The sequence below is a fragment of the Macrotis lagotis genome, chromosome 5 (assembly GCF_037893015.1).
Source record: "Macrotis lagotis isolate mMagLag1 chromosome 5, bilby.v1.9.chrom.fasta, whole genome shotgun sequence".
In the NCBI taxonomy this organism is placed as follows: Eukaryota; Metazoa; Chordata; class Mammalia; order Peramelemorphia; family Peramelidae; genus Macrotis; species Macrotis lagotis.
In genome coordinates this window covers 120,181,262-120,207,490 of record NC_133662.1, presented here as the reverse complement: position 1 = coordinate 120,207,490, position 26,229 = coordinate 120,181,262, and the positions used below count along the sequence as shown (strand labels likewise).

General features: G+C 36.9%; 1 protein-coding gene and 1 pseudogene across 2 annotated transcripts in view; one reads left to right on the top strand and one right to left on the bottom strand.

Annotated features, from left to right (window-relative positions):
* Positions 1 to 26,229, bottom strand: part of NT5DC1 (5'-nucleotidase domain containing 1) — a 236,821-nt gene that overhangs the window by 12,780 nt on the left and 197,812 nt on the right. For both annotated transcript variants that reach the window (XM_074187406.1, XM_074187407.1), the window contains one exon: positions 19,087 to 19,255. In XM_074187406.1, coding sequence (XP_074043507.1) covers positions 19,087 to 19,255 — 169 coding nt within the window. The remainder of the gene's footprint in view (positions 1 to 19,086; positions 19,256 to 26,229) is intronic.
* On the top strand, positions 17,316 to 17,974 carry LOC141487843 (protein LTO1 homolog pseudogene; annotated as a pseudogene).

Sequence of the window (26,229 nt, the reverse complement as noted above, 5' to 3'; positions counted from 1 at the left end):
AGGATTAGGAGGCTGGGGGTGAGATTTAGGTCAGCAAATAAATCAGAAGGAAATGGTGTCTGGTAAGTTATCATAGGATATATATTTACAAGGATCTTTGAATCTCTATAATATAGAGCACAAATGACCCATAGAATTCTAAATTTGGGGAAAAACCTAATAAAGCTACCTTTTCACAAAGATAAGGATTAAGATTGGATCTGTAACTTGTCCATAGAGGGACCTCCCAAATAAGTCAATGAAAGTTAACATTTATTAGGTGCCTATTATGTGTGAGAAAACCTTTTAAACCTTTTCAAGCACTTCCTCTACAACTTATACCACAATGCTTTCCCACAGAATTAGATTATCTACATGTAAAATAGTTTTAGATTTACGAAAATATTCTCAGCAAAAGAGAGGAAAGCAGACTAAATAAGGCTAAATTTATATGCTCAGTGGTTGATCCACTACAAAATATGTATTATCAATTATTTAAGTTTGACTAACTATTTTGGTAACATCACAAACCTAGATTTGAAAGAACAGGAAACTACAACATCATTATAAAGTCAGAAACAATTCTGTAGAAGAAAACCCAAATCATAGAGACTTTTACTTTTGTATCAGGAAAGGAACATAAAATGCAGATCAAGTGCTGGAGTTATAATTGAGAACATGTGAAAATGGCCTTTTCTTGTAAAATAGGGATAATGATAGCACCTACCTCACAGGGTTGTTGTGAGCATAAAATAAGGATGAATTTGTAAAGTACTCTGTAAAACTTAATGCTTTACAGAGATGTTGGCTATCATCATCATCATTGCTTAGAAGAATGAGACCTAACCATGTTATATATCTTTTTTGGGGGGAGGGCATTGCAAGGCAATGGGGTTAAATGATTTGTCCAAGGTCACCCAGCTAGGTAATTATTAAATCTCTGAGGTCCCATTTGAACTGAGGTCCTCCTGACTCCAGGGTGGTGCTCTATCCATTGTGCCACCTGGCTACTCACCTGTTATGAGTCTTAACCATGACTACAGCTGCTAATGATGAGGAATAGACTAGAATGTATTTCTTTATTCTTAATCAGGTGAGAATGTGTTTATATCAAGTTAGAATGATATAAGAATAGAAGCTGGACTGGCCATATTAACAGAACACTGGGCCCAGAGTCAGGAAGATATGAGTACAAATTCATCCTCAGATATTTACTAACTGGATGACCCTGGGGAAGTCACTTAACTTTTGTCTGCCTCAGATTTCACAACTGTAAAATGGGGATAATAATGTCCTATCTCCCAGGGTTATTAAGACAATCAAATGAAATATTTGTAAAGGGTTTAGCATAATGACTGGCATAGTTCTTAATCCACCCTCCCTCCCTCCCTCCCTTCCTTCCTTCCTCCCTCCCTTCCTTCCTTCCTTCCTTCCTTCCTTCCTTCCTTCCTTCCTTCCTTCCTTCCTTCCTTCCTTCCTATTAACCTTCTTAGTACCCTAAACAACTCTATAAGATAAACCTCAAAGCATGGGTGTGTGATATTTCCTCACTGTGAGTTCCTAATGAAAGGGAAAATCTGATTTAAAAAAATCAAAATATTATTCTAGGGTTGCAAGGACAATAGTCCCCGTCCTCAAAAAACTTTCATTCTACATGTACAGAAATACCTTCTATGTATTCATATTTTAGTTAACAACACATCTAGGCCCATCACAAAGTATTTTTACATGTACATCCAGGTAACAAAAATGAATTTTCAAAGGGTTTTAAAAGAACTCAATTTCTTAAACTGAGTCAATTCAATTCTCACTAGAGTAGTAGAAAGGGTTACTTTGTGACTGACTGCCAGGAGATTTGGGTGTGGGGTATCCTAACTGAGATCAGATGACTGCCCTGTTAACACAAGGATCCTGAGACTGTGGACTCAGCAAGCGTAAAACACTTACTCCTCTGTTACGGGAAAGTCATTAACGGTGCTGACTATTGAGAAGGAAAGGAAAAAGGAGAACAAGCCCAGATTCTTGCCCAAAAATAACAAATGTTCTCTTAAACACTATGGAGCAAGTATAATTCTTCTAACAATAATGTTGTTAATGATTTGGTTGGATGTTAATGGAATACTTACAGTAACTATAACTGTATTGAGCTGAGTACGAATTCTTATTTCAGACTATGATTCAAGAATATTACAATACAGAACACACAAAGAGTGGAATGTTACATGGGACAGAGGGGCTTTCAGGACATTTTTTGTGTGTATGAAAGGAAAAAGGGTAAGGGAAACATTTATACAATCAAAGGCTCCATCTATACTATGGATAGAGCTATGGAAAAAAAAAGCTAATTTTTGTTCACCCTATTTTGCTCAAAGGTCAAATAAGGGGCAGCAAATGTGTATTGAATATAGATCTGAAACCATAATACCCTCAAGGAAGGATCAGTTGAAAGATTTTATGAAGTTTTTTTTTTTGAGAAGGGCTAGATTTGTGATTTTTAACTCGATGGGGAGCTTCTGGTGTGGGAAATCCCTACCACCCTCAACGAAGATCAGAGACTACTCTGCAACTTATCAGTGTTAATCATTTCCTGGGAACATTAAGAGACTTATCCATAGTCACATAATTAATAATGTCAGAACTAGACCTTGAGAAATGGACAGTTGAGACCAAAGACCCACATAATATTATCTGCAGAGAGTATATTTATCTAAAAAGTGATTCTTATTGACAAACTACAATGATTTTTTTTTCCTTCAATGAACTGGAAATTTTTTTTGACCATGAACTCCATTATTCAAAAAGAATGGAATAAACACTCATAATTACAGTTATTTATTTATTTAGATGCATTCTTTTTTTTTAAGGCTTTTGCAAGGCAAATGGGATTAAGTGGTTTGCCCAAGGCCACACAGCTAGGTAATTATTAAGTGTCTGAGGCTGCATTTGAACTCAAGTCCTCCTGACTCCAGGGCCAGTGCTCTATCCACTGTGCCACCTATCCCCCCTGCCCCCACATGTACTCTTGTACTAACACAGAGACAGCTAAGTAGAATAGTGGATAGAGTGCTGGGTCTGAGATCAGGAAGAATTAAAATCTGACCTCAGACACTATGGAATGGTGGGCATACTATTTATTTATCCTTTGTCTGCCCCAGTTGCCCTCCCCCTAAATCCCCCCCCCCCAGTGTAAAAAGGGGAAAGTAACAGTACTTAGCTCCCAGGATTGTTGCAAAGAGAAAATGATGTAATATTTGTAAAGCATTTAGCAGAGTATCTGGAATATAATATATGTTTAATAAAAGCTTATTGTTACATAAAAACTCAATAAGCAAAATAAGTGGTTCTTAGTTCTATTCAGCAGAAAGTTTCAATATAAATCTATTCCTCTTTCTAATAAATGCTCCCTTCTAAGGGATATTATCATATCTTAATATCTGAATGATTATTGGATATTTTGGTTGTGGTTTGGTATGAGCCTAGTAAACAGCTAGGAATGTCAAGATGGCTAGAAGAAATGCCTCAAAAGTCTTTATGCAGTTTTAAAGTTTAGCTTAATAATATATGATATATTATTTCACATTCTATTATATTTAAAAGATGACAACAATAACAGCCTAGGCTATTTTAAAAAAAATTTCTACTTGCCCAATGTAACATAGCTAGGCAATTATTAAGTGTCTGAGGCCAAATCCGAACTCAGGTCCTCCTGACTCCAGGGTCAGTGCTCTATCCACTCACTGTACCACCTAGCTGCCCTACTGCTTAGGCTATTAAAGCTTAAAATTGAACCAGACATTTGAGATCCCTTGTTTGCTAAGACAAGAAAATAGATGATGCTAGGCAATAAAGAGGAGGCTATATCTGATTCTAGAGGTGATAGGCAGCTAGATGGCTCAGTAGATAGAATGCCAGGTCTGGAATCAGAAAGACCTGAAATTGTGACCTGAGTACCTGGGAAGAGGATGGTTCTTTGCACAAAAATAGACAAGTTAGAGAAGAAACATACAATGAAATCTGTGATGCTGATCACAATCTGCCTGTGTGCCCTGGTAGGAACATGTTTTTTTTTTTTTATTTTAAACAAAAAGGAGTGGAGTGACTTTAGGAGACCTGCCCATTAGAGACATAAAGTGATTAGGGGGGGCAAGGGGGACAGGAGCAACGAATTTGACTGATGCCACCTTATATTCCACAGAAGTTGGATACTTAAGGTTAGTTTTGGGTACTAAAACCCGAGAAGTAGTAAAATTATAAAGTTTTGCACAGTGACAGATGGGAATAGTATAAGAAAATGCTAGGTTGTAATGGGCACAGGTTAGATGTGGCCCCGCTATTGGCTGCTGTACCAAATATGTGTTGAGATACATCTTTTCATTCCTGAATTGACAGATAAGGGACCCCTTGAAATTTTGGCATAGTCTTCACTGTAGAGAACACTAATCAAAGCAATCATATCATATTAAAGGTCTTTTTTTTTTGAAAAAAATACTTTTTCAGGAGAAAAATGAAAGCATAAAAACAAAGACCTTGACAAACTGTAATTTTATAATAAATGCACATGTACTATGCTATAAAATTATGTTGTAATGTCTTTTGGGACACTAAATGGTCAGATGGTGAAGATGCTAGGTTAGAAGTGATACACAATTCTTTCTAGCAGTGAGTGGAGGGCAGTTGTTTCTTTAAGAATGATTAACTTGAGCTTGGTGTGTATATGTTGGGGCAGGGAGAACCACTGGACTTATGCATAGTCCAGTATACAATGTATATTTCTACTACTTTATTTATTATTTTTTGACATTCCACTTTTATAATTTATTGAAAGTCACTAGGATGATAAATAGAAATTGAAAGAATCCACCAGTCACCTCCTGAAAGAATTAAAAAAATGAAAACACCCAGAAACATTATATCCAAAATCCGGAGCTTACAGGTCAAAGAAAACTACTACAAACATTCAGGAAAAAAAAAGAATTCAAGTATTTAGGAGTCACAGTCAGGATCACACAAGATTTAGCAATTATATCCATAAAGAAGCAGAGAACCTGAAATAAAAAAGTTCCAGATGGCAAAAGATCTGTTTATTTATTCAACAAAAATAAATGTAATCCTATGGGGAAATGAAAAACTTCCAAGTATCCTTGAGGAAAAGACCAGAGCTGAGTAGAAAATCATTGAAATACAAATAGAAGATTCAAGACAAGTATAAAGAGGTAAAAATAGGAGAGAGCAATCACAAATGCCTAAACAAAGTTAAATGTTCCCATTCTTAAAAGGAGAGATGATACAAAGTCTCTCAGGGATGATTAAGAAACTAATTAGAGAAAGATTCTGAGGGTGATTCTGTTATATTTTTTTAAAAAAAATGGAATGGGGGTGGCTAGGTGGTGCAGCAGATAGAGCACTGGCCCTGGAGTCAGGAGTACCTGAGTTCAAATGTGACCTCAGACACTTAATAATTACCTAGCTGTGTGGCCTTGGGCAAGCCACTTAACTCCATTTGCCTTGCAAAAACCTAAAAAAAAAACCGGAATGGATAGGAGAGAAATACACTTTGAGAAGGGAAAGGGAGAGGAAAAATAGGAGAGATTATCTCACAAATAGAATATACGAGTAAAACAAGGAAAAAACAAGGTGGGAGAAGGGTAACACCTTAATCTTATTCTCATCTGAATGGATTAAAGGAAAGAAGAATACATATATATAGTTGAATACAGAAATACACCTAATCCATTAGGGAACCAGGAGGGAGTGAGGGAAAAGGACAGAAGGATAGAAAGAGGGGGAGATTAAGGGAGTGTTTTGTTAGAATTCAATGAGTGGGGCTGGGGGAGGTATAAGGGAGAGAATTTGGAAAATAAAATTGAATTAAAGAAAAGAGGAAGAGGTCTATGATGAAGGGAAGTTTGTTAATCATAGCATGAGAAAACCAGAGGACATCACAGAATAGGAGAACATTCAGAAGTCATAATAAGAGCTAAAAATTTAATGTTTTCACTCAATGGCTTTAGTGACTTCAGGCTGAATAAGGATTCTCTCTGAAAGTGCTAAGAGGTTTTAGAGTAAGAGTTCTTTGAATTCAATCCTGAGAGAGACTATGGCTGGAGTCCCAATCTCCCAAGAATAGTACCAGAGGAGCTAAAGAAGGTTAGGTGCTGCGGCAGCACACCCCATGAAAATGAAAAACAGAGACAGAATAGATACTGCTTCTATATAAGTCAGAAGATTCAGGAGTTTTCCAAACCTAGTTCCTGAGAGAAGCTGAGGCTCCAAATCTAGTGATGTTCAGGAAGAAACAAGTATTGAGACAGGGAGTCAAGGATTCTCCCAGCTCAAGTTCATGAAATGATAAGGGATTATGCACAGACATTGGTCCATAAATTTTGACTCAGCTCCTGTTCCCCTTTATATAAAGGAATACTCAGGGAGTACAACCTCTCCATTCCCACCTTCCCAATATCAACTTCTTCACCAAAGTTAAAGTAATTTATATGAAATAAAACATTTACTGACAAATATGTAACCCTGGGCTATTGAACCTGGAAGTCATTATAGAATTTTTCCCTGAGAAGTGCCCAATGTATTCCTGTGACCAAAAATGCAAAGAAAACATAGGTATCATTAAAATCTAAACTGAAAATATAATCCTGTTGATATAAAATTACAGTACATTTCTGTGTGAATACTGTGTCTATCTTGTGGATAAACATCAAGGAGATTATAAAAGGGAAAATACAATAATAAGAGGAACAGGACTCTGTTGTATAAGTCCAGATTTAAAAAATGATTAGTCTCCTGTCATTTGGAAAAATGAGAAACTGAGCAAAATCATAAATGGTATGATAAAAGTGAAAAAAGATTTATTGCCCAAATACCAAAATATCTTTTGTGGGGGAACTTTTTGGGTGAGTTCAGTTCAGGATAAAGGCAGTCAACCACTTTACAGAAGAGACCACAAACTTATGGAATTTCCTAGATCATAGAGGCAAAAAATATAATTGGGTCAAAAATGGGAACACATTTGGAAGGCATGGGGCTGTGAATGACTTATTGGGAAAAAGCTTGGCTAACCTTTAGGGTCAAACTGGAGGAAGGCAAATATGCCTTGTCACACAGTAGAGTTGTAGAGACCTTTGTAGGAAATAGAATTTAGGTCTGAAAGAAAATAAAGGTTTAATATTGGATGGCAATCCCTGTGTTCTGAGTTACTCATACCAAAGAAAAGAATAGAGGCTCTCTTACTACATAATCTGTGAGGTGGGAAAAAAGATGAGAAGGAGAAGAATTTGCTACTTGTGGTTCCCCTACAATTTGTTGATATTCTGAAGTTTAATATTGCATGAATTCTTGGATTTATATAATCCAAGAAAATAACACTTTAAAACAATGAGGTACAGAAAAGATGCCTCCATGAAATTCCCTAAACCAATGAAATCCTGTATTAAAGCAAGTCTAAAAAAATTCTGCCATGTTTGTAATGGCTGTGTGAGCTTTCTGAGAAAAAAAATCATAGCACATGGCTACAGAATCTGATGGGTCAGTAGAATGGTTTGGGATGGAGATCTCAGTATCACAATCACATTTATCCTCACCTCTCATATAAACGAGTCACCTTGAGTGGAGTGAGACCACAGGCAAGGAAAGAAAAGCTTCCTCTATAGGGGAAAAAGAAACATTCCTCCAAAGGAGAAAAAATATACTAATGTTACAGGACAAAATTCTTTAACATAGGCTTATTTAGCTATGTGAAATTTTTTGCATGTATTCAAATGTTAGTGGAATGTATTTGAATACACACTATTTGAAATTATAATTATATAAAATATTGAGAATGGTTCCAGGTCAATGAAATGTGAATAATTTTGTAATCATTTCAAGTGAGTCATTATTCTCACTTTTATCAGTATCTAGCTGTACTAGATAAAAAAAAAACAAATTGAATACCTGCTGAAGAGAAGAATTTTATGGGATCTAGGACAAGTCAGTCACTTAATGTTCCTAAGCTTGTTTTTTTCATCTGTCAAATAGAAATAATAGTATTTTCCTATCTTTGTCAGAGGGTTGTTAAGAAGATTAAATGAGGGGAAAAATGAAGATATTTGAAAAAATTATGAAAGTATTACTTTGATTTCATAAAATAAGTTTAAATATTATCATTACACAAAAGTTACTTATGTTATGAGACCTAAGAATACAAATACTTTTGCATCATCAAATGTTATGACATAAATTGTTTGATCAAGCATAAATCAGGCATTAAAAACACTAAAATCTCATTTACTTCAATTAATAGAGGTGTGGTGAATAATTAGCTTTGGAATTAGTCAGACTTTAATTCAGGCTTTGCTACTCATACAAATTAGCTGTACAACCATGGACAAGGGCCTCAGGTAACTCTTTAAGACTACAGGATATAGAGGGAACCACTTATCTGATTCTAAAGAGGGAATTTTCATCCTGGGGATTTCCTACATAGATGAAAGCAAAGATCCAGAATTCTACCCAAAGAGAGGTAAAGCTAAACTAAATTATGTGAAAATTCTGACAAAACTTTAAAGGAATTGTAGTTATCACTTTCAATTAGACAAAACAAAGATATGGCTAAATGCTGCTAAGTAGAAATTCTGGGAAATCTGCTTTAATTAACAGATTACAGTGATTTGTAATTAGCACATTTACTGAATTATACAAATAAGTGATTTCAAAATTCCTTAACTGTCTATTCTCTAAAGTTTAATAATATGCTCCCTTGAGTCTTGTTAGCTCTGTTAAATTACTTAGCAGATACGTATTTCCCCCCATAGGGATGTCAATTGCAACTTTGGCTCATGTTGTTTTGAATTTAGGAATTAAGTATTCATAGAGACTGAATTAAAGACAGAAAGAAAAATAAAACAGAGAGACAAGAATGAAGGATAAACACACAAAGAAAGAAAAAGGTCACTGTAGTCTGTAAGTACTCCTTATGGAAGCAAAGGTTTTGGGTTTAGAAAACCAGCTCTGCTATTGACTACTTAAGTGACCTTGGGACGCAGTATTCTCATATTCTCACTTATTCTCAGAAAATTGGACTAGATAATAAATACAATTGCTATCCATTTCTAAAAAAAGCTGGAGTCTTTGAATCAGAAACCTAAAAAAGCTGATGGATTCAGGTACAGAATGATCTATGATAAATGTCATTGAATAGGGAGAGGGCTAGAAAGCAGTCCATGTGAGAAAGACCTTGGGATCTACAGTATTGAGAGCAGTGTGGTGTGGCAGCCAAAGATATATGGATGGGGTGGTCAAGAAGGCAAACAAATCTTAAAACATACAAGAAACCAGGGGTTTGATCTGACTGGTAATTCTAAAGTAGATGAGCAGCTCTCAAAAGGGCTTGCAAGTTCTCACAACAGAAGTGCTACCCAATTCTCACCTGTGGCTCTAAGAAGCTATAGCATGACCAGCGGCCACATCCCGGCAAAACCATCTCAGCACCCTGACTAAATTAGGTGGAGGATAATTAACAAGCTGCAAATCCAATGGTGAATTAGGAGGATGTCTACCCCAAGCATATGAAAACTTCCCCCAGTGGACTGAATGGATTAGAATACTTGTTCCAATGGTCATGAAGGAGGCTGAAGAAGGCTCTGTGGAGCTTTAAAGCTTGATCAGAAATCAAAGTTGCTAAGGTCCCCCACTACATCCTGGGTCAACACCAATCATCTTGACTTCTGTCCTGCCACTGGACTTTGAAAACTTTGGGAGAGTGAGTTTGCAACTATTTCTCACTTAATTCCAGTTCACAAATACCTGTGATGTCACTGGTCCATTTTTAAAACAAAGGACAAACAAAAACAATTCTAAAGTGCATTTAATACCCCAAAAATGATAAAAAAAAGAAGAGGGATCTAATTCATTAGTGAATGACTAATGTGTATTCCTTGATCTTTTATCTTAAGTGACAGAATTAAGATTACTGGAAAATATTTGGATGGTGAGGAAATAATCTTTTGAATTATGCAAGACTAACACTGACTTCATGAAGAAGTTCACCATGGAGGTTAGTGTGTTGGACTTGGAGTCAGGAAGACTTGGTTCTAAACCTGTGTTGACTCTAGCTTTATTATCTGGATTAATTATATTATTATAAGCCTCAATTTACTCATCAGTAAAATGGGAAGGACAATAGCATTTACCTGGTATACAGAGTCAGTGAGATCATAGATGTTAAATAATCTGTGAACCTTAAAGCACTACATAAATCTGATTATTAACCAAGTCTAAATAGAGAATTAAAAAAAAAAAACCTAAATCAGGAGATATTTTAGTGAAATGTTCTCACAATAATTTCCAGGAGCCCAAATGCAAACAGCATAGTATTTTCTCTTTAAAATAGTCAAGGAAAATATCTGAGACCACATTAGTTGAATATATTTAAAAAATTTCATTTCAATGAAGTTCATTTTATCATGTACTTGTGTTCAAATAATGGACACCATTTCTTTTTGAGTTTGATGCTACAGGTACAGAGAATTATTGCCAAGGAAAATCCCTTTAATAATACATATCAGCAACTGTTCTTCAACTTAAAAATCTGAAAGAAAGATGCCTGATGTATGATGTTGTTACTTTAAAATTACAGAATAGGGACAGGACTAGAAAGCAGTTCAAATGACAAAGACCTTGGGATCTATAGCACTGAGGGTCCAAAAATAAGGGGGCAGGGTAGTGTGGCAACCAAAGGGTTAATGTAACTTGGGGGGTAGAAATGCTATTTTTTTCCAGTTTGATTCATGTTTTGTTTTTACATACATTTTACATACATTTATAGATTACTCCCACTTCGTGAGAGGTATCCAAGGTAAAAAAGTTAGGTGAAACCATCTGAAAGTAAATGCAGCATTTCACACCAGTATCACCTCTCCTATCTCTCTACTTTAAAAAAAAAAGGAAAATAAATCTAATTTCTCTCTTTGCACCTGGCCCTACTGCATGGTGGGGGGGGAAGAGGAAAGAAACAAATTTCTTCTAACAAATATATACAGAGGTTAAACAAATCAAATTCTGTCAACAGCTATCTACAAAAATATGTATCATTCTGTACCCTGAACCCATCAGCTTTCTTTTCTGCATAGCAGTTACCAGTATTGGTCCTCTAGAATCATGAATGGTCATAGTTTAGCTGTTTTTACAATGATACTGTTATTGTTTAAATGGTTCTGCTCAGGGCTGAATTACCTGAAGCAGAATGTTCAGAAAGAAGAAAGTGATCGATACATCTGCTGTAGTTTGTCACCTGACAAGTGTTGGGTACATTTTAGAAGGAACACTAACAAACTAGGTATATTCAGAGGAATGTGACCAAAATGGTAAAGAAGACGGAAACTAAATAATATTAATTATAATGGAGGTCTGGCACATGAGCAAAATACCAGCAGTTTATCTGCTCTTTCTGTTTTGAGGATGCTGGGGAGTTTATTTTTGGAAGAATCATAATATGTGTGATAGGACTAATATCTACCAGTATTTCCTCACAAAATTAGGCCGACATCTCCTTCCATCTGGAGACATGGATTAACTTTCCCTAAAATGAGACAAAACTGGCCCTGAGATCTAACTGGTCTTCACTTCTCTGATGTGACTTCATGGTCAATTTAAGAGCATACAGCTATTTCTAACATTTATTTCTGATATGATTTTCTTTGTATTACTAAAATCTGTGATTTAAATACTTCATATTCTTTTCAATATGATAAATATTTGATAACTAAGATAGTTTTAAGATATTGTCTTTTCATTTATGCTCATATATATTTTAAAGCTGACATCAGATTTGTTTTTCAGTTTGACAGAATCTTTCCTCCTACTCTGAAGTCTTTAATGGTATGGCTCTTCAAGAGATTGGGTGTTGGGGGGAGGCAGGCTCTGACATATTCTGCTTTAAGCATGAAGGATGCATGATGTCCAAGGGTAGTGTGGCTAACCTCAGAGAGTTCTATTTTCAGGTTGATCACAAGATGATAAATATTTGGACACAATGATTTTTGAAAATCATGAAATTATACAGGGATTATACAGGGATGCTATTTTTGTGAAGGAGGTAGTGAGAATCATGAAACAATATTTTCTTGAATTACTAGTAGAAATCAGTAGGATACAGATATTTTACTTCTTTGATCATCCAAAGAGAATGTTCCTTATCTGTTTTCTTAACACTTTATATTCCACATATATTTACCATATTCTATATCTTAACATATTTTTATCATGTAAATTCTTTAAGTTACTTGAAATAGTCTTTTTTATTTCTCTAAACACAATACATATAGAAGGCCCTTAATATACACACATGTCCATATGGAAGGTCACACTTTGGTTTCTGTGCCTCCTCATCCAAGTGTATGTAGATGAACACAGATTTTCAAAACTTCTTGAGGGAATATGTATATACTATGGTTTTCAATTCCATACTAACATTTTTAAATGTCAACTGCTTTCTTAAGAAATGTGTACAATTAAGATTGCGAGAGGTTCCTTTCAGTCAAGGCTTTTTGTTATGAAGTTATAGATTCACTTTTGATGGTAACATAAGTGATTAACTCACCTGATGTTTTCAACTGGTGCTGAAGCACTTAGGATAGAAGACACTTTTGTCCAAAAGGAATTTCCCAGGATAACTCCATTAAAGCATTCTAATTTTTTTCTTGGGGTAAAAAAAATTATCCAGAAGGGAAAAATATTATATCACTCTCTCCACTAAAGCAGCTGCTGAAAAACTTTCCTGGATCTTTACTCTTTCACTAAAAATAGCACAGAGCATAGAAAGATTGGTAGCATTTGGCTGGTACACTGTGGGTCCACAGAAAAGTAGTTCTGTATCCTTTGTGACAGAAAGTATGCCAAGCAAAAAATTCTGGGGGGTAATGAAGGAAGTTCAACTTCTGTGGAGTCAGTAAGGGAAAGTCTGTAGCAGGGACTTCACCTAATCCTCAAGAAAAAGGGGATCATCCAGCTGCTGGGGGTGGAAGCAGAGAAAGATCACTGTTGGCCAGAAATGACAGCATGGATTAGTTCAGAGAAAGAGCTGTTCGTAGGCAGTCTGCCTTGCCACAAGGGACCACATGCCAACATGAAGGCACTGTGCCCTAATTATAATTAATGATACTTAGAATGAGTTGCTCTCAGAACACAAGAGACCTTTCTGTTTGTAGGAGATATGTTCTAGAGATGGCCATGAATGGTACATCTGTGGGAACAGTACTGTGTCTATGTTAAATAGAGAAACTCTCTCAAAGAAGTACTAGACTACCAGGTGTTAATGCAAGATCAGCAACTATAGGCTCCATTTCCAATATTCTGGTTAACTGCCAAGCACAATAAATATTTAAGACTCCTAGTTAAAGAAGGACATATCTGGGGCTCTTGTACATGCTTAAAAACAGGAAAAATGCTGAGATAGCAGTGTTTGTATTATCTATAAAACTTTAAAAAGAATAACTAAAAAATGAAATATGTCAATTTATTGTTATTGTTTAGTTGTGAAAATTCAGATGTGTCTGGGGCAGCTGGGTGGCACAGTAGATGGAGCATGGATCCTGGAATCAGGAGGACAAGAGTTCAAATTTGACCTCATACACCTGGCTGTGTGAACTTGGGCAAGTCACTTAATCCCACTGTTTTGCCAAAAAAACCCAAAACCAAATGTGTCAATTTGTTATTGTTTAGTTGTTTTTCAATTGTGTCGAACTCTTTGTGATCCACTTTTGGGATTTATTTTTGGCAAAGGTACTGGAGTGGCTTGCCATTTCCCTTTCCAGCTCATTTACAGGTAAGGAAATTGAGGCACACAAGGTTAAGTGACTTGCTCAGGGTCACAAAATTTGTAAGTGTCTGAGACTAGATTTGAATTCAAGAAGATGAGTCCTCCTGATTCCGGGCCCAACACTCTATCCACTATGCCATTTAGCTGCCAATATGTCAATTACAAGGGCTAAAATACTACTCAGTTTTCTAGAACTTTTTTGCAATTATCACAGAAAACCCCATTTCAGATTTTGTCACCTCAAAACCCTTCAAGAGGGGGCAGTTAGTTGGCACAGTGGATAAACCACTAGTCCTGGAGACAGGAGGACAAATCCAGTCTCAGACACATAATTATCTGGCTGTGTGAACTTGGGCAAGTCACTTAACCCTGTTGCGTTGCAAAAACCAAAAAAAAAAACCCCTTCAAGAAACGGATTACAAGTCATGTACCCTATTTCTCAATCGCACTAGTGAGAATAACATTATTGAGTTCTTTGTAATTTCAGAAATGACCTCCACATTTCAAGTTCTTTCAACATGGGGCTTCAAAGAAATCAAAGATGTCCAGCTCTGAAAACCATACTTTAACTTGTTATGTAATAACTCTTTTCAAGGTTATTTAATAATAGTTTTACTGTTGAATCCAATGACCTCGGATTTTATGCAACACTTGATTCTGCTAAAATTTCTCCTAGACTTCCTCCTCTCTTGGTTTCTGCACTCTCATGGCTGAGTCCTATTCCTCCAACTGCTTCTTTGTCTTTGCTGGCTCCTTATTCTATTGTTCCCCAAGTTCTATTCTCAGTTCTTTTCTCCCCCTCTATAAAACTCTTTTTCATGGTAATCTCATCTATTCCTGTGGTTTCAGGTATTACCTCTACAAAGAGGACTCCAAAAACACACTCTAATTCCAACCACTTTCTAGAACTTCCATTCTTGAATGTTCAATTGCCAAGCATCTCCAAATTGTCCAGTAAGCTCCTTAAAGTCAAAGTCAAAACTGAATTTTCCCTTTCCCCAAAAGCACTCCATTTCTTGCTAATTCATAGTCCCTGCCAGAAGCCACTCCCAACCTCCCAATCTCTCTACCAATGGTAGCAAATTGGTGGCATGGAGCCCCAGAGTATAGTGGTAGCTAGAATAAAATGTCATTGGGAAATGTTTAACAAAATAAATTAAAATATTGTACAACATGAAGCTAATTGTGGTTTTCTAAGTAGATTTATAGCCTACAAGGAGCTTGTTTAATACAAAGCTACACTAGTAAAAATAGCTCTATACTAGTAAAAAAATGATTTTCAAAATTTTGAAAACTTTCTTCATATGTAACTGAGGAAAAATTAAAATATTAATGATGATTTTCCTTAAGCACAAGTCTGACCATGTCACCTTGCTATTCAGTAAATTCTATCTAGTTCCTATTGTCTTTGGAGTCAACCATGAAACTCTAAAGTTCTCCACAATCTGGCCCCATTCTATCTCTCCAAATTCCTTAGATATTACTCTCCCTCTTGCTCTCTGTGATACAGCAAAATTGGCCTTCACTGTGTTCTTCTCCCATCTCTCTTTTGTATTGGCTGTCAGCCAGGCAGAAAATGTTCCCACTGTCTTTCCATCTGAAGAATTCCTCTCTCCCTTCAAGCTTAAGCAACATCTCCTATGTGAAGCTTTTCCTGATCCTCTCAAATGGACTTGAATTTAACTACATTGCATTTCTCTTTATATTTATTCTGCATGTAATTAGAATTATCCTTCATTTCCTTATTATTATTTTAGTTCCTTGACAGTAGGAATTGTTTTACTTATTATTTCTGTAACCCTACCACCTACCAGATGGCTTGGCACATTTTGTGATTATTAAGTCATTTCAGTCATTTTTGACTCTGCATGACCCCATTTGGGATTTTCATGGCATAACTCCTAGAATGTTTTGCTTTTTCCTTCTCCAATACATTTGACAGATGAGGAACTGAGGCAAACAGGATCCCACAAATAGTAAGAGTTTGAGGCCAGATTTGAATCTTCCTGACTTTAGGTCCAGGAAACTATCCACTGTGTCACCTACTTGCCCCAAAGTAGGCCCTTAATCAGTGCTTGCTGATGAGGATGATGTTTCATTTTCAAAGATCAAGATATCAGGTGGTGATTCCAAAGTAAATTGTATTTGAGTGAGAGGGGCTGTGCTAAATCACCAGCCTCACTTTCTCCTCCGGAGCCATTTGGGTCCAATAGCCAGATAAGAATCAGGATGGCTGGAGATGGCTCTGGATGTGAGGCAATCAGGATTAAGTGACTAGTCCAAAGTCACAAGTTACTAAGGGTCAAATGTCTGTGGTCACATTTGAAGTCAGGTCTTCTGGATCTGTTGCTCTACCCATCATACCACTGAACTGCTGGTATTGACTGGTTGACTGCTCAGGGTCACATAACTTGTATGTGGGAGAACTAGGATTTGACTTCAGGTTCTCTGACTGTACATTCAATGCCCTGCCCATAGAATTATGTAACCTCTTAAGAGGTGTTACTAGACAAAATCCCTGAAAGAAAAAGGGATGGGTTTGAGGGCCCAGTAATAATAAACAAAAAGTGTAGGGATATAGTGAGGAATAAGGACATGTCTTCTGTGACTAGATTAAAAAAAAAGGAGAGAGTAGCTGATGGTGTTGAGAAGTTTTGAGGAATGATGGTGAAAGGAAGCTCTTCTGGTGGATGACCTCAATCTTCTTAGTGAAATGGGAGGTAGTCATTGTAAGCAGATGAAAAAGTGCCGACTTTTTGAAAGAAGAAAAGGTTTTGAATATGTTTTGTAAAATAAGACAAGGCATAAGCAAGGTTAAACATGACTGCAGGGCATCAGTAAAGGCTTAGCTTATCATCAATTTATAGTGGATAAAATCAATAATTTCATGATTTTCTTCATCTGCACTCAGCAGCCCAAATTCAGATGGAAATTATTTTGTAAATTAATTTACATTTAACATTACTATATTATTTACAATATTATTTTATATATTTATATAACATTTTTGCACTTTTACAACCTGTATTAATATTAACAATTGAAAACACACATGCAACTGAAGTAATTTTGTAGGTACATAAGAATTTGGGTTAATTTTTTCTTGTTATCATCTTGTATCCGACTATAGGAATATAAATTATTTATCTCAGAATATGTCATTGATACTGGGATCTCATTTCAAATGGTTCTATTTGCTGTTTACAATTTCAAGATAGTTGTTAAGAAAGATATTCATTTTTGATATATAAAGTTCAAAGTCCTTTTTGAATTGAAAATGAAAAATGGATTCATTCATTTTTGAATGACTAAGATCAGTTATTAAATGCAATGGGCAACAAAGACATAGAACTGGTTGATTCCTGATGATAAGCTTTATAAACACACACACACACACACACACACACACACACGCGGGCGCGTGTGCACAAACACATATAGAAAGAGACTATAGGTGGCCGGTCTGGCCCGGCCCCAGGGCTGAGCCACCGAGGATTGGGCCCCATGGGCGGCCGGAGCCCACCGGGCCATGGAGCAGCCCCCTGACCTGTTTGATGCCATCGTGATGGCGGAGGTGAGGTACCGGGGTGAAGGCTACCAGGAGGGCTATGCCGAAGGCGCCTGCCTGGGTCTGACCGAGGGGAGGCGGCACAGAGTGTCTCGAGATTGGGTGGTACCAAGGTTTTGCATTTACGTGGAAATGTCTGCTTTCTGAGAGCACCACTGAGAAGGACAGTAAGAAGAGGAGGATGCTCAACTCATTCCTAGTGATGATGCAGAAATTCCCCTACGCTGACCCCACTTATGCCCAGCTTCATGAAGATCTGGACAGAATTAGAGGGAAGTTTAAACAGGTTTGCTCCGTGCTCGGGGTTCAGCCCAACTTTTGAGTCAGTCCCATAAGCTCCACACTCTCATTTTGAGCACAAGAAGACAGGAGAAATGTTAAGGAACAGATGCCTGGGTGTCAAGTGTTTAAAAATGAGATTCAAGTTCAAACGATCACTGGGCATTTATTGTCCTGAAATGAGGGTTGCAGTCTTGCCATGAAAAGACTTGGTCGGGCCCTTCCTTTGTGCCCCTCCATACAGGCCTATTCTTTGGCCTGGATGCCTTTGCCCTGTGGCCTTCATGGATACCTAGGCCGAGTTCCTTTGAAAAAGTGGGGGTTCTTTGTAAGAGAAGAAATGGGAGGACCCCATGGCTGGGGGGACAGTCACTCCAGACCCCCCTTCTCCTCTCCCATTCCTAGCCTCAGAGAAATTGGAAAAGGATCTGAGTAGGGAGATTGAAATGTGCAAGTGGAGAATTCCCAGCATCACCACCAAGCAGACTATGGAATTCTGGTCCTTAATTCTATGTTGGAACAGGACCATTGGTGCTTCATTGGTGCAGGGCTGTTTGAATCTGACCCAGTGTAATAGATTCATGGTGACAGCTAATGGCAGTTGGAGTCTTCATCGAAGAAGGGAAACAAGGAAAAAAATATCCCAGAAAAATACTTTTATCAACTAACCTTACTTTTCTTCAAGTTAACCATTCCCTTGGAGATGGTTTGACTAAGATTAAATGTTGTGCCATGAACAAAAAAAAGAGACTATAAAAATAAATAAATGCAAAGTAGTATAGGAAGGAAGAATAATGGTAGTTTGCAGCATGAAGATTAAACATCTATTCGAGATAAATATTAACATGTATTCATTGGGTATAAATTATGTTCTAGATTCTATTGTGGGGTACTGGAATGAATTTATAGGAAAATTAAGAACTGAATTGTTCAATATTTGTAATGATAATCATTTTTAGATAATCTAACCTTCAGCATTCTATGTATTGACCAAGGATATTTTCCATAATATAATAAATTTGTAATTTCATTGATTTAGGACTTCCTCCATTGACATAGATCATAAGATCATGGGTTAATGAATCTTCATTGGCAAAAAATACACCTGTATTTGGTCATTCTTTTGTGGATAAACTTCCCCAAGGGTGGCTTGTCTGGTCTTCTGATAAGTCTACTGCCAGGTCTGGACTTAAACCCTTTTCAGATCAGCAAGAGCTATATTTGAGTTCTGTTGGTAGGGCCTCCCAAGAGACCAGAGTCTCTGCCAGACCACAGAAATGAATCTGGAACTAGGATTTCATCTATCTTTATTAAAAGGATGAGCTGGGTTTTCTGCCTAAATATTCGTACAAATAAAATTATGAGGCAGTTTGTTTTACTAGTGGTAAGATGACAAATTAATATGTGTAAAAGATAAACGCTAATTTAGTTATCCACTCTTTCTTTTCCTTACCTGCTATGGCTTCCAGACTTGGGATAACAATAGTGCTGTGATTATGAATTCGATTACAAAACCATGTGAATTTCAATGAGCTGTCAATGTTTTCCAGTCCCACTTGGTCATCAACAAAGAAAGAGCCCCATTTTTGAGAAGGTGAATTTAAAGACTTTTTACATTGACCCTGAGAAAAGAAAAAAAACACAAACCAGAAGATAAATCAGAGACATCAAATCAAGATATTTTGTTCCTCAAGGGAAACAATAACATTTAAAAATGTAGTACTACCACTTATGACTGCTTTACCAAACTCTGTCTTTTATTTGGAGCAGTAATATGGTTTAGACTGTCATTAGAGCAATCTCCCAAAGTGGCAAACACCAGTCTTAAGGTGTTTTTAGAGAATGACAAAGGAAAGAACAAAATAAAAAGATAGAAACATGGCATAAGAAATGTCTAAAATGTATTTCTAAAAGAATTTTATTTTCTGAGTAATAAAGTCCCAGAAATGTCTTTAGATTTATGAGCCTTTGTGCTTTCCTTATTTATTCAGCATTCTCTATCTCTTTATTCAACCAGCAAATGAAATCCATCTGCCATTGTGGGATAGGGTTGTTTCTGTTGACATGAGATCACATGGGTTTTCATGCATTTAATATTATAAGCTTTTTTTATTATATACTTATTTGGAGTCAACCCCATAAAGAATGCTAAGATTTTTTTAGATGCCATTTATCTGAGAATCACTAAAGAAGAAATGGCTTAATGTCACTAGAGACATTTCAGTATGAAATCTGACAGCTACAAAACGATGAAATTTAAAGGAAACATCTTTAAAACCTGGCTCTAATGTACCTTCCCAGGATGATAGTAAAGTATTTTTTCTTTTGTACATATTATGGCTTGGGTGAATTAGCTTTCCTGCTTTTTCTCACATTTTTATGCCTTTTGCTCAGGATGTGTCCCCCATGCCTGGAATACACTCCTTTCTTACTTCTGCCATTTAGAATCTTTAGCATCCTTCAAAGCACATTAAAGCAAACACCTTCTACGTGAGGCCTTTCTACTAAGGCTAATGCTCAAGTCCTGCCTTCCATTATCATATATCTGTTTTTGTATTTACATTTATAGGCAGCTTATAACACCAACCCTGGAGTCAGGAGGACCTGAGTTCAAACGTGACCTCAGACACTTACTAGTTGTATGACCCTGGTAAAGTCACTTAACCCTATTTTTCCTTCTGTAAAAAGATTTGAAAAGGAAATGGCAAACCACTCCAATATCTTTGCCAAAAAAACCCCAAGTGGGGGAGACAAGGAGTCAGACAAGACTAACTGGCTAAACAACAACAAATATAAATTTACATGTACGTATTGTCTCTCATGATAAAATGCTAGCTTCTTGAGGGCAAGAATTGTTTCCTTTTGGTCTTTGTATCCCTGTTGCCTAACAAAGTGTCCAGAACATAGGATGCCTTTAATAAGTACTTTGTGGATTGACCTCTGGGCAACTTTGTTATCTGCGTACATTGTTGCTGATTCCCTTACTTGTTCCTGACTCTTCTTGAACCCCATTTAGAGTTTTCTAGGCAAAGATCCTGGAGTAGCTTGCCATTTTCTTCTCTAGCTCATTTTGCAGATGGGTAAACTGAGGCAAATGGGGTAAGTGACTTGCCTGGGGTACCACAGTTAGTAAATGTCCTCCTTGCTCCTGAGTCAGCTCTTTACCCATTTGGCACTGAGGATATAAGTAAAACTATCAACTACTTTGCTGCCCAGGTCTTTACTATTATTTGGCTTGTTCTAAAATTACCTGAGAATTTGTATATATGGGAAGATGGCAATTTTTGAAGATAGATGAACCTCAATGTAAATCTTTTTCTTCTTTACCTATGTAAAAATGGAGGGTTTTTCAGCATAATTTTGCTTTTATTTTCATTTTGGATATTGCATTAATTTTGACAAAGAATAGGTTAAACCCTGTTGCAAGTCAGCCAGTAAGATTTAACAGTACTACCTGGAGGTACACTGCAATACGTAGGCATACATCTCAAAGAAAAGGCAGGGAATCTCTTTTAGTAAACCTATAATCTCATAAGGAAGATATGACAAATATGTAATCAAACAATTCAAAAATTACTCAAATGTGCTAGAATAGTTAGGCAAAGATTATCCATATGGCACTGAGGATACAATTAGCAGTGGATTATACTAATTTCTTCCTATGACATTTTGGAATCACCTAAAATGAATTACTTAAATTTGCTTTAAAAAAGGTGTAATGAAATTCTTCTCCTTGATTTTTTTTTTCGGTTTTTTTGTAAGGCAAATGGGGTTAAGTGGCTTGCCCAAGGCCACACAGCTAGGTAATTTATTAAGTGTCTGAGACTAGATTTGAACTCAGGTACTCCTGACTCCAGGGCGGGTGCTTTATCCACTGCGCCACCTAGCCACCCCCTCCTTAATTTTCAAGTGTCAACTACATAATCAATCTAATTACTGAAATGTACTGTTGTCCCCAAATAGGCCTATGCTCACAAATTCTGTATATAAAACAATAGAATTGTCTCCATCCCCCCTTTTTGATTCATTCTGACCTTTTTTGCTTCTCCTTTTCCCAACTATGGCTACACAGTATAGTAATTACTTTCATAGTTTCTTATAATTTATTCTCATTATCCAATTGATTGATTTACATCTAATAGAAAAATTCAACTGTTCTTTCCCTTGATTTGACCAGATTTGATGATGATATTTGTCTTTTATTCTTGAAGAAGACCATGATATCGAGGGTACTGTGCTAAGAAACTAGGCTCACTTTCTCTTCTCTGGGTCCAGGGGCCAGATATAAATCAGAATGACTGGAGATGGCCCTGGGTGTGAGTCAGTCAAGGTCAAGGTCACATAGCTAGTAAGAGTCAAGTATATGAGATGGAATTTAAATTCAAGTCCTCTTGACAGTGCTCTAGCCACTGTACCCATTTAGCTACCATTGATTATATTTACTTTTCTTCTAAGATTGCCTTCTGTCACAGATCCATTACAAACCAAAGTTTCCTCTCCTCTGACCATATAGGTTAGGTTAGTTTTTCTTTTAAAAATGATAAACTGTCCCAGGGAAATGAACATCTCAGAAGACTTAGGTTCAAATGAGACCTCTCTTGATCCAGTTTTTTGGGCAGCCTCTTATTGACGTGGCTTCCTAGTTAGGGACCTTCATATTTTGCTGATGATGTCCCAAGACTACATGAATCACTGCACCCTGCCCTGATGATCACATACATTTCCATGGAGTAGAGGAGGAAGTCTATCCAAGCTAAATGTTGCAATATCCTTGTTGTACATCCTTTCTTTGCTATGGTTGGCCTCCTTTTGTTAACTTCTGAGTTAATAGACTTCTGAGTCATTTTGTTCCAATAACCCATAAACTAATGGCTTACTGGCCTGAGTTGGGCCTTTCCACCACACCTTTTATTTACTCTGTATGCCACTTTGACCAGGCAGCTGAGTTCAACACTGGTTTCAGACTCTTACTATCACAGAGATAGTTTGGTATATTTCCCTAATAGGATGCATCCTTTAGTGTAAAGATTGCATTTTATCTTTGTGTCTCTTGTCCCAGAGACTCAGTACCTTAGGAGTCCTACAAAAACACTAATCAAATTATAATCTGATATTGGTTGTTGTTCAGTCATTTCAGTCATGTCTGACTTCAGGATCCTTTATGGGTTTCTTGATAAAGGTACTGGAGTGATTTGTCATTTCCTGCTCCAGCTCATTTTACAGGTAACGAATACAAGGTAAATAAGGTGAAGCAATTTGCGCAGATCTGACATGACTATCTAATATTCTACTTAATCATGCTAAGAATGTGTTTGATAGTTCCAGGCAGAACATTCTGGGGCTGTTTGGCTACATAATTTAGAATGACAAAGTGACCTATTACTTTATTTTTAGAAATATTTGTACAAGAGTGCTGAGATGGGTAACAGGAGACTTGTATTATAATCCTGGTTCCAACATTTATTAGTAGTGCGAGACCATGAGTCAGTCTCAACCTCAGTATCTGTAGCTGTAAAATGGTAGGAATACTTTCACTACTTTTCCTCCCAGGGTTGCTGTTAGGAATGTGTTTTATATATAAAACAAAGTGTTACATAAATTAAAGTTATCATTATTATTTCTATTTTTTTGAATCTTGCTCTTTCAGATTTTTATTTTTTGCTCATATGCAAAAGGAACACAGTAATTTAACTGTGAACATTCCTCCTCTCTTTGCCTGTGCAGCAGAGTGGCTAATTACTTGACACGACCCCATGGGAAGTTGGCTACAGAGTAAGAGGACCAGGGTTCATATCCCAGCTCAGTTATTTACTATCTTCATGATTGTTGAAAATACATTTAATGTTTGAGTCTCAGTTTCCTCATCTACTAAATGGGTCCTTTTCTAATTCAAGAACCCTGTAACTGGAGGGGCAAAAGATAGAACGTTGGACCTAGATTCTGGAAGTCTCATCTTCCAAACTGAGCCTCAGATACTAACTGTGTAATCCTGGGCAAGTCACTTAACCTCAGTTGCCTCGGTTTCCTCATCTGTTAAAAGGAGTTGGAGAAAGAAATGGCAAGAAAGGGCAGTATCTTTGCCAAGAAAACCCCAAATGTAGTCACAAAGAGTAAAAAAATAGCTGAACAACAACAGCAACAGAATCCATTAAGCTCTATTCAAAACATTCCCTGCTCTTACCCCAGATTCTTAGCTCCATTCAAACCACTGCATAAGAAAGTGATGTGGAAATTCTTTGCTGAATTTGTGCCCACCCATGAGTTTCTCCAGAAAGGAAATTCCTGTCAATTTTTCTGAATTCCAATTCAAGTCTAAGCAAGTCATAACTGTATTTCTATAGTCTAATAAAGAAACTACAAATACCGCCTGCCAATACAGAAATGTAAAAATTCTGATTTTCCTTAACTCACTGTCTATAATGATAACTTGAGAAGGTTTGGTTAACTTTTTTTAATTCCACTTACTAAGAAGTTATTACTTTTCTTGTGGTGAGTAAAATAACTGGAAATACGAGATGAAATACTTGTATGATCACACACTTTCCACTCACAAAACAGTTTGCATTTACCCTGCATGGTCTGCTGACTGACATATTTGGTTGGAAAGAAAGAATCTATATTTTTTTAAGCAATAAGCAAAAACAATTCACTCTACTCTGCCTCCCTGCAAGTGACCTTGAAATTCAGGGTGACTGAAGTAACTGTCTTGTTTATTGCTGTTGTAGTTGAGTTTTTACAAAGAGAAATTTAGAATCACAGCCCTGAAAAATCAGATTCTACTATGGTATTTTTCCCGCTTTGAATCTCAGGATCAGTCTATTATTCTGGACAGTGCTTCACACATTGACACAATGCTTTTTTTTTTTAATCAGAAAAATGCTTCAGTATTTTGCTCCTATCAACGTAGTTAGGTATGTTTCTCTCTATCTCCTTCCCCAACTCATTCCCACCCCACTCCTGCCATGGTATAGGAAAGATTATGAACTTTAATGACTTGCTTTATTTATTTCCTGGCTTTGATGTTTTTCTACTGGCCATGGTGTGTGAAGCACGCTGTACAGAACAATAGACTGATCCTGAGATTAAAAGCGGGAAAAATACCATAGTAGAATCTGATTTTTCTGGGCTGTGATTCTAAATTTCTCTTTGTAAAAACGCAACTACAACAGCAATAAACAAGACAGTTACTTCAGTCACCCTGAATTTCAAGGCCACTGTTCAATTTTGACTTATGTGACAAGGGATTTCCCAAAAGGTTAAGAAATCAGACCACAGAAGCAAATACATATCCAAACTGGCATAAACTCTTGCCAACAAACAATGGGCCCACCAATAATAAACAGTACCTCAATCACAAACAAACACAAATAAAACAAGTAAGCATTCAATCCTGCCAGGGTTGCTTTGGAGCAGAGCCTGTAAGAATACTCTGGTGTTGGAGGTCTTTGAAGAAAACATCTTTTTTCTCCCCATGCCAAGGATACAGATCATCATTGTGCATTGAAGTCTGAGCCTAAACCCAAGCACCTCCCTGTCTCTCTGATGCCACTGGCTCCTCCAGTCTCTATGGTCTTCTGGCTCCATATTTTGCAACTCCAAGGGCAGCCCTACCATCAATCACACATTTTTTTTCAAGGGTTCAGCTGGAAGCAGGGATCAGAGAAGGGCTGTTTGAGGGAATCCATTCCTTCTCCTCTATTTTTTTCATTTTCTTCTAAGCTATTAAAACATCAGGAGAGATGTTCAGTGCAGAAAAGTTGCCTTCCATTCCAGGTCATAGTCAAGTGGTTAGACCCCTTATGCAAATAACTTATTTGATAGAAAATGATTTATTGCCCACTTTAGCATTTCACATCATGTTTTTTTTTTTTTAGGTTTTTGCGAGGCAAATGGGGCTAAGTGGCTTGCCCAAGGCCACACAGCTAGGTAATTTGTTAAGTGTCTGAGGCCGGATTTGAACTCAGGTACTCCTGACTCCAGGGACGGTTCTCTATCCACTATGCCACCTAGCCACCCCTCACATCATGAGTTTTGCAAACAACTATGAACCAATTTCACTAATTAGAAAATGAGTCAATGAAGGAGAGATACAGTCTAAATACTAGTGGGATTTTTTTCTGATGCTCCTTTTCCCCTTTGTCTTACTTTATCTTGCACTATACTTATACTTCAAAGAACTTTTCCCATCAGTTGTGTAATAATGGATAGGGCATCAGAAATTAATCAGGAAAAAAATAAAAAAAAAGAAATTAATCAGGAAGGTTGGGCAAGTCCTTTAATCTCCCTGTGCCTCAGTTTCCTCATCTGTAAAAAAAGAGGAAGCTGGACCCCTTGATCCCCAAGGTTTCTTCAAGCTCTAAATCTATGGTTCCATGACTTGTTACTTTTAGCAAAAATCCATCTGTAAACTCACTAAAGCAAGAAAGACACTTTGAATCCCTCTTTACCCTAAACACACAAATCTCTACTTTATATTAGGAACTCAAGGAATGTTAAGCATCTTTAAATGCTTCCCTGTGCTAGTTCTTAAATTGGATGAGGCTCACTTTTAGCTGGGATTTTCTCCCTATATAAATTATTGTCACAACTTATGATA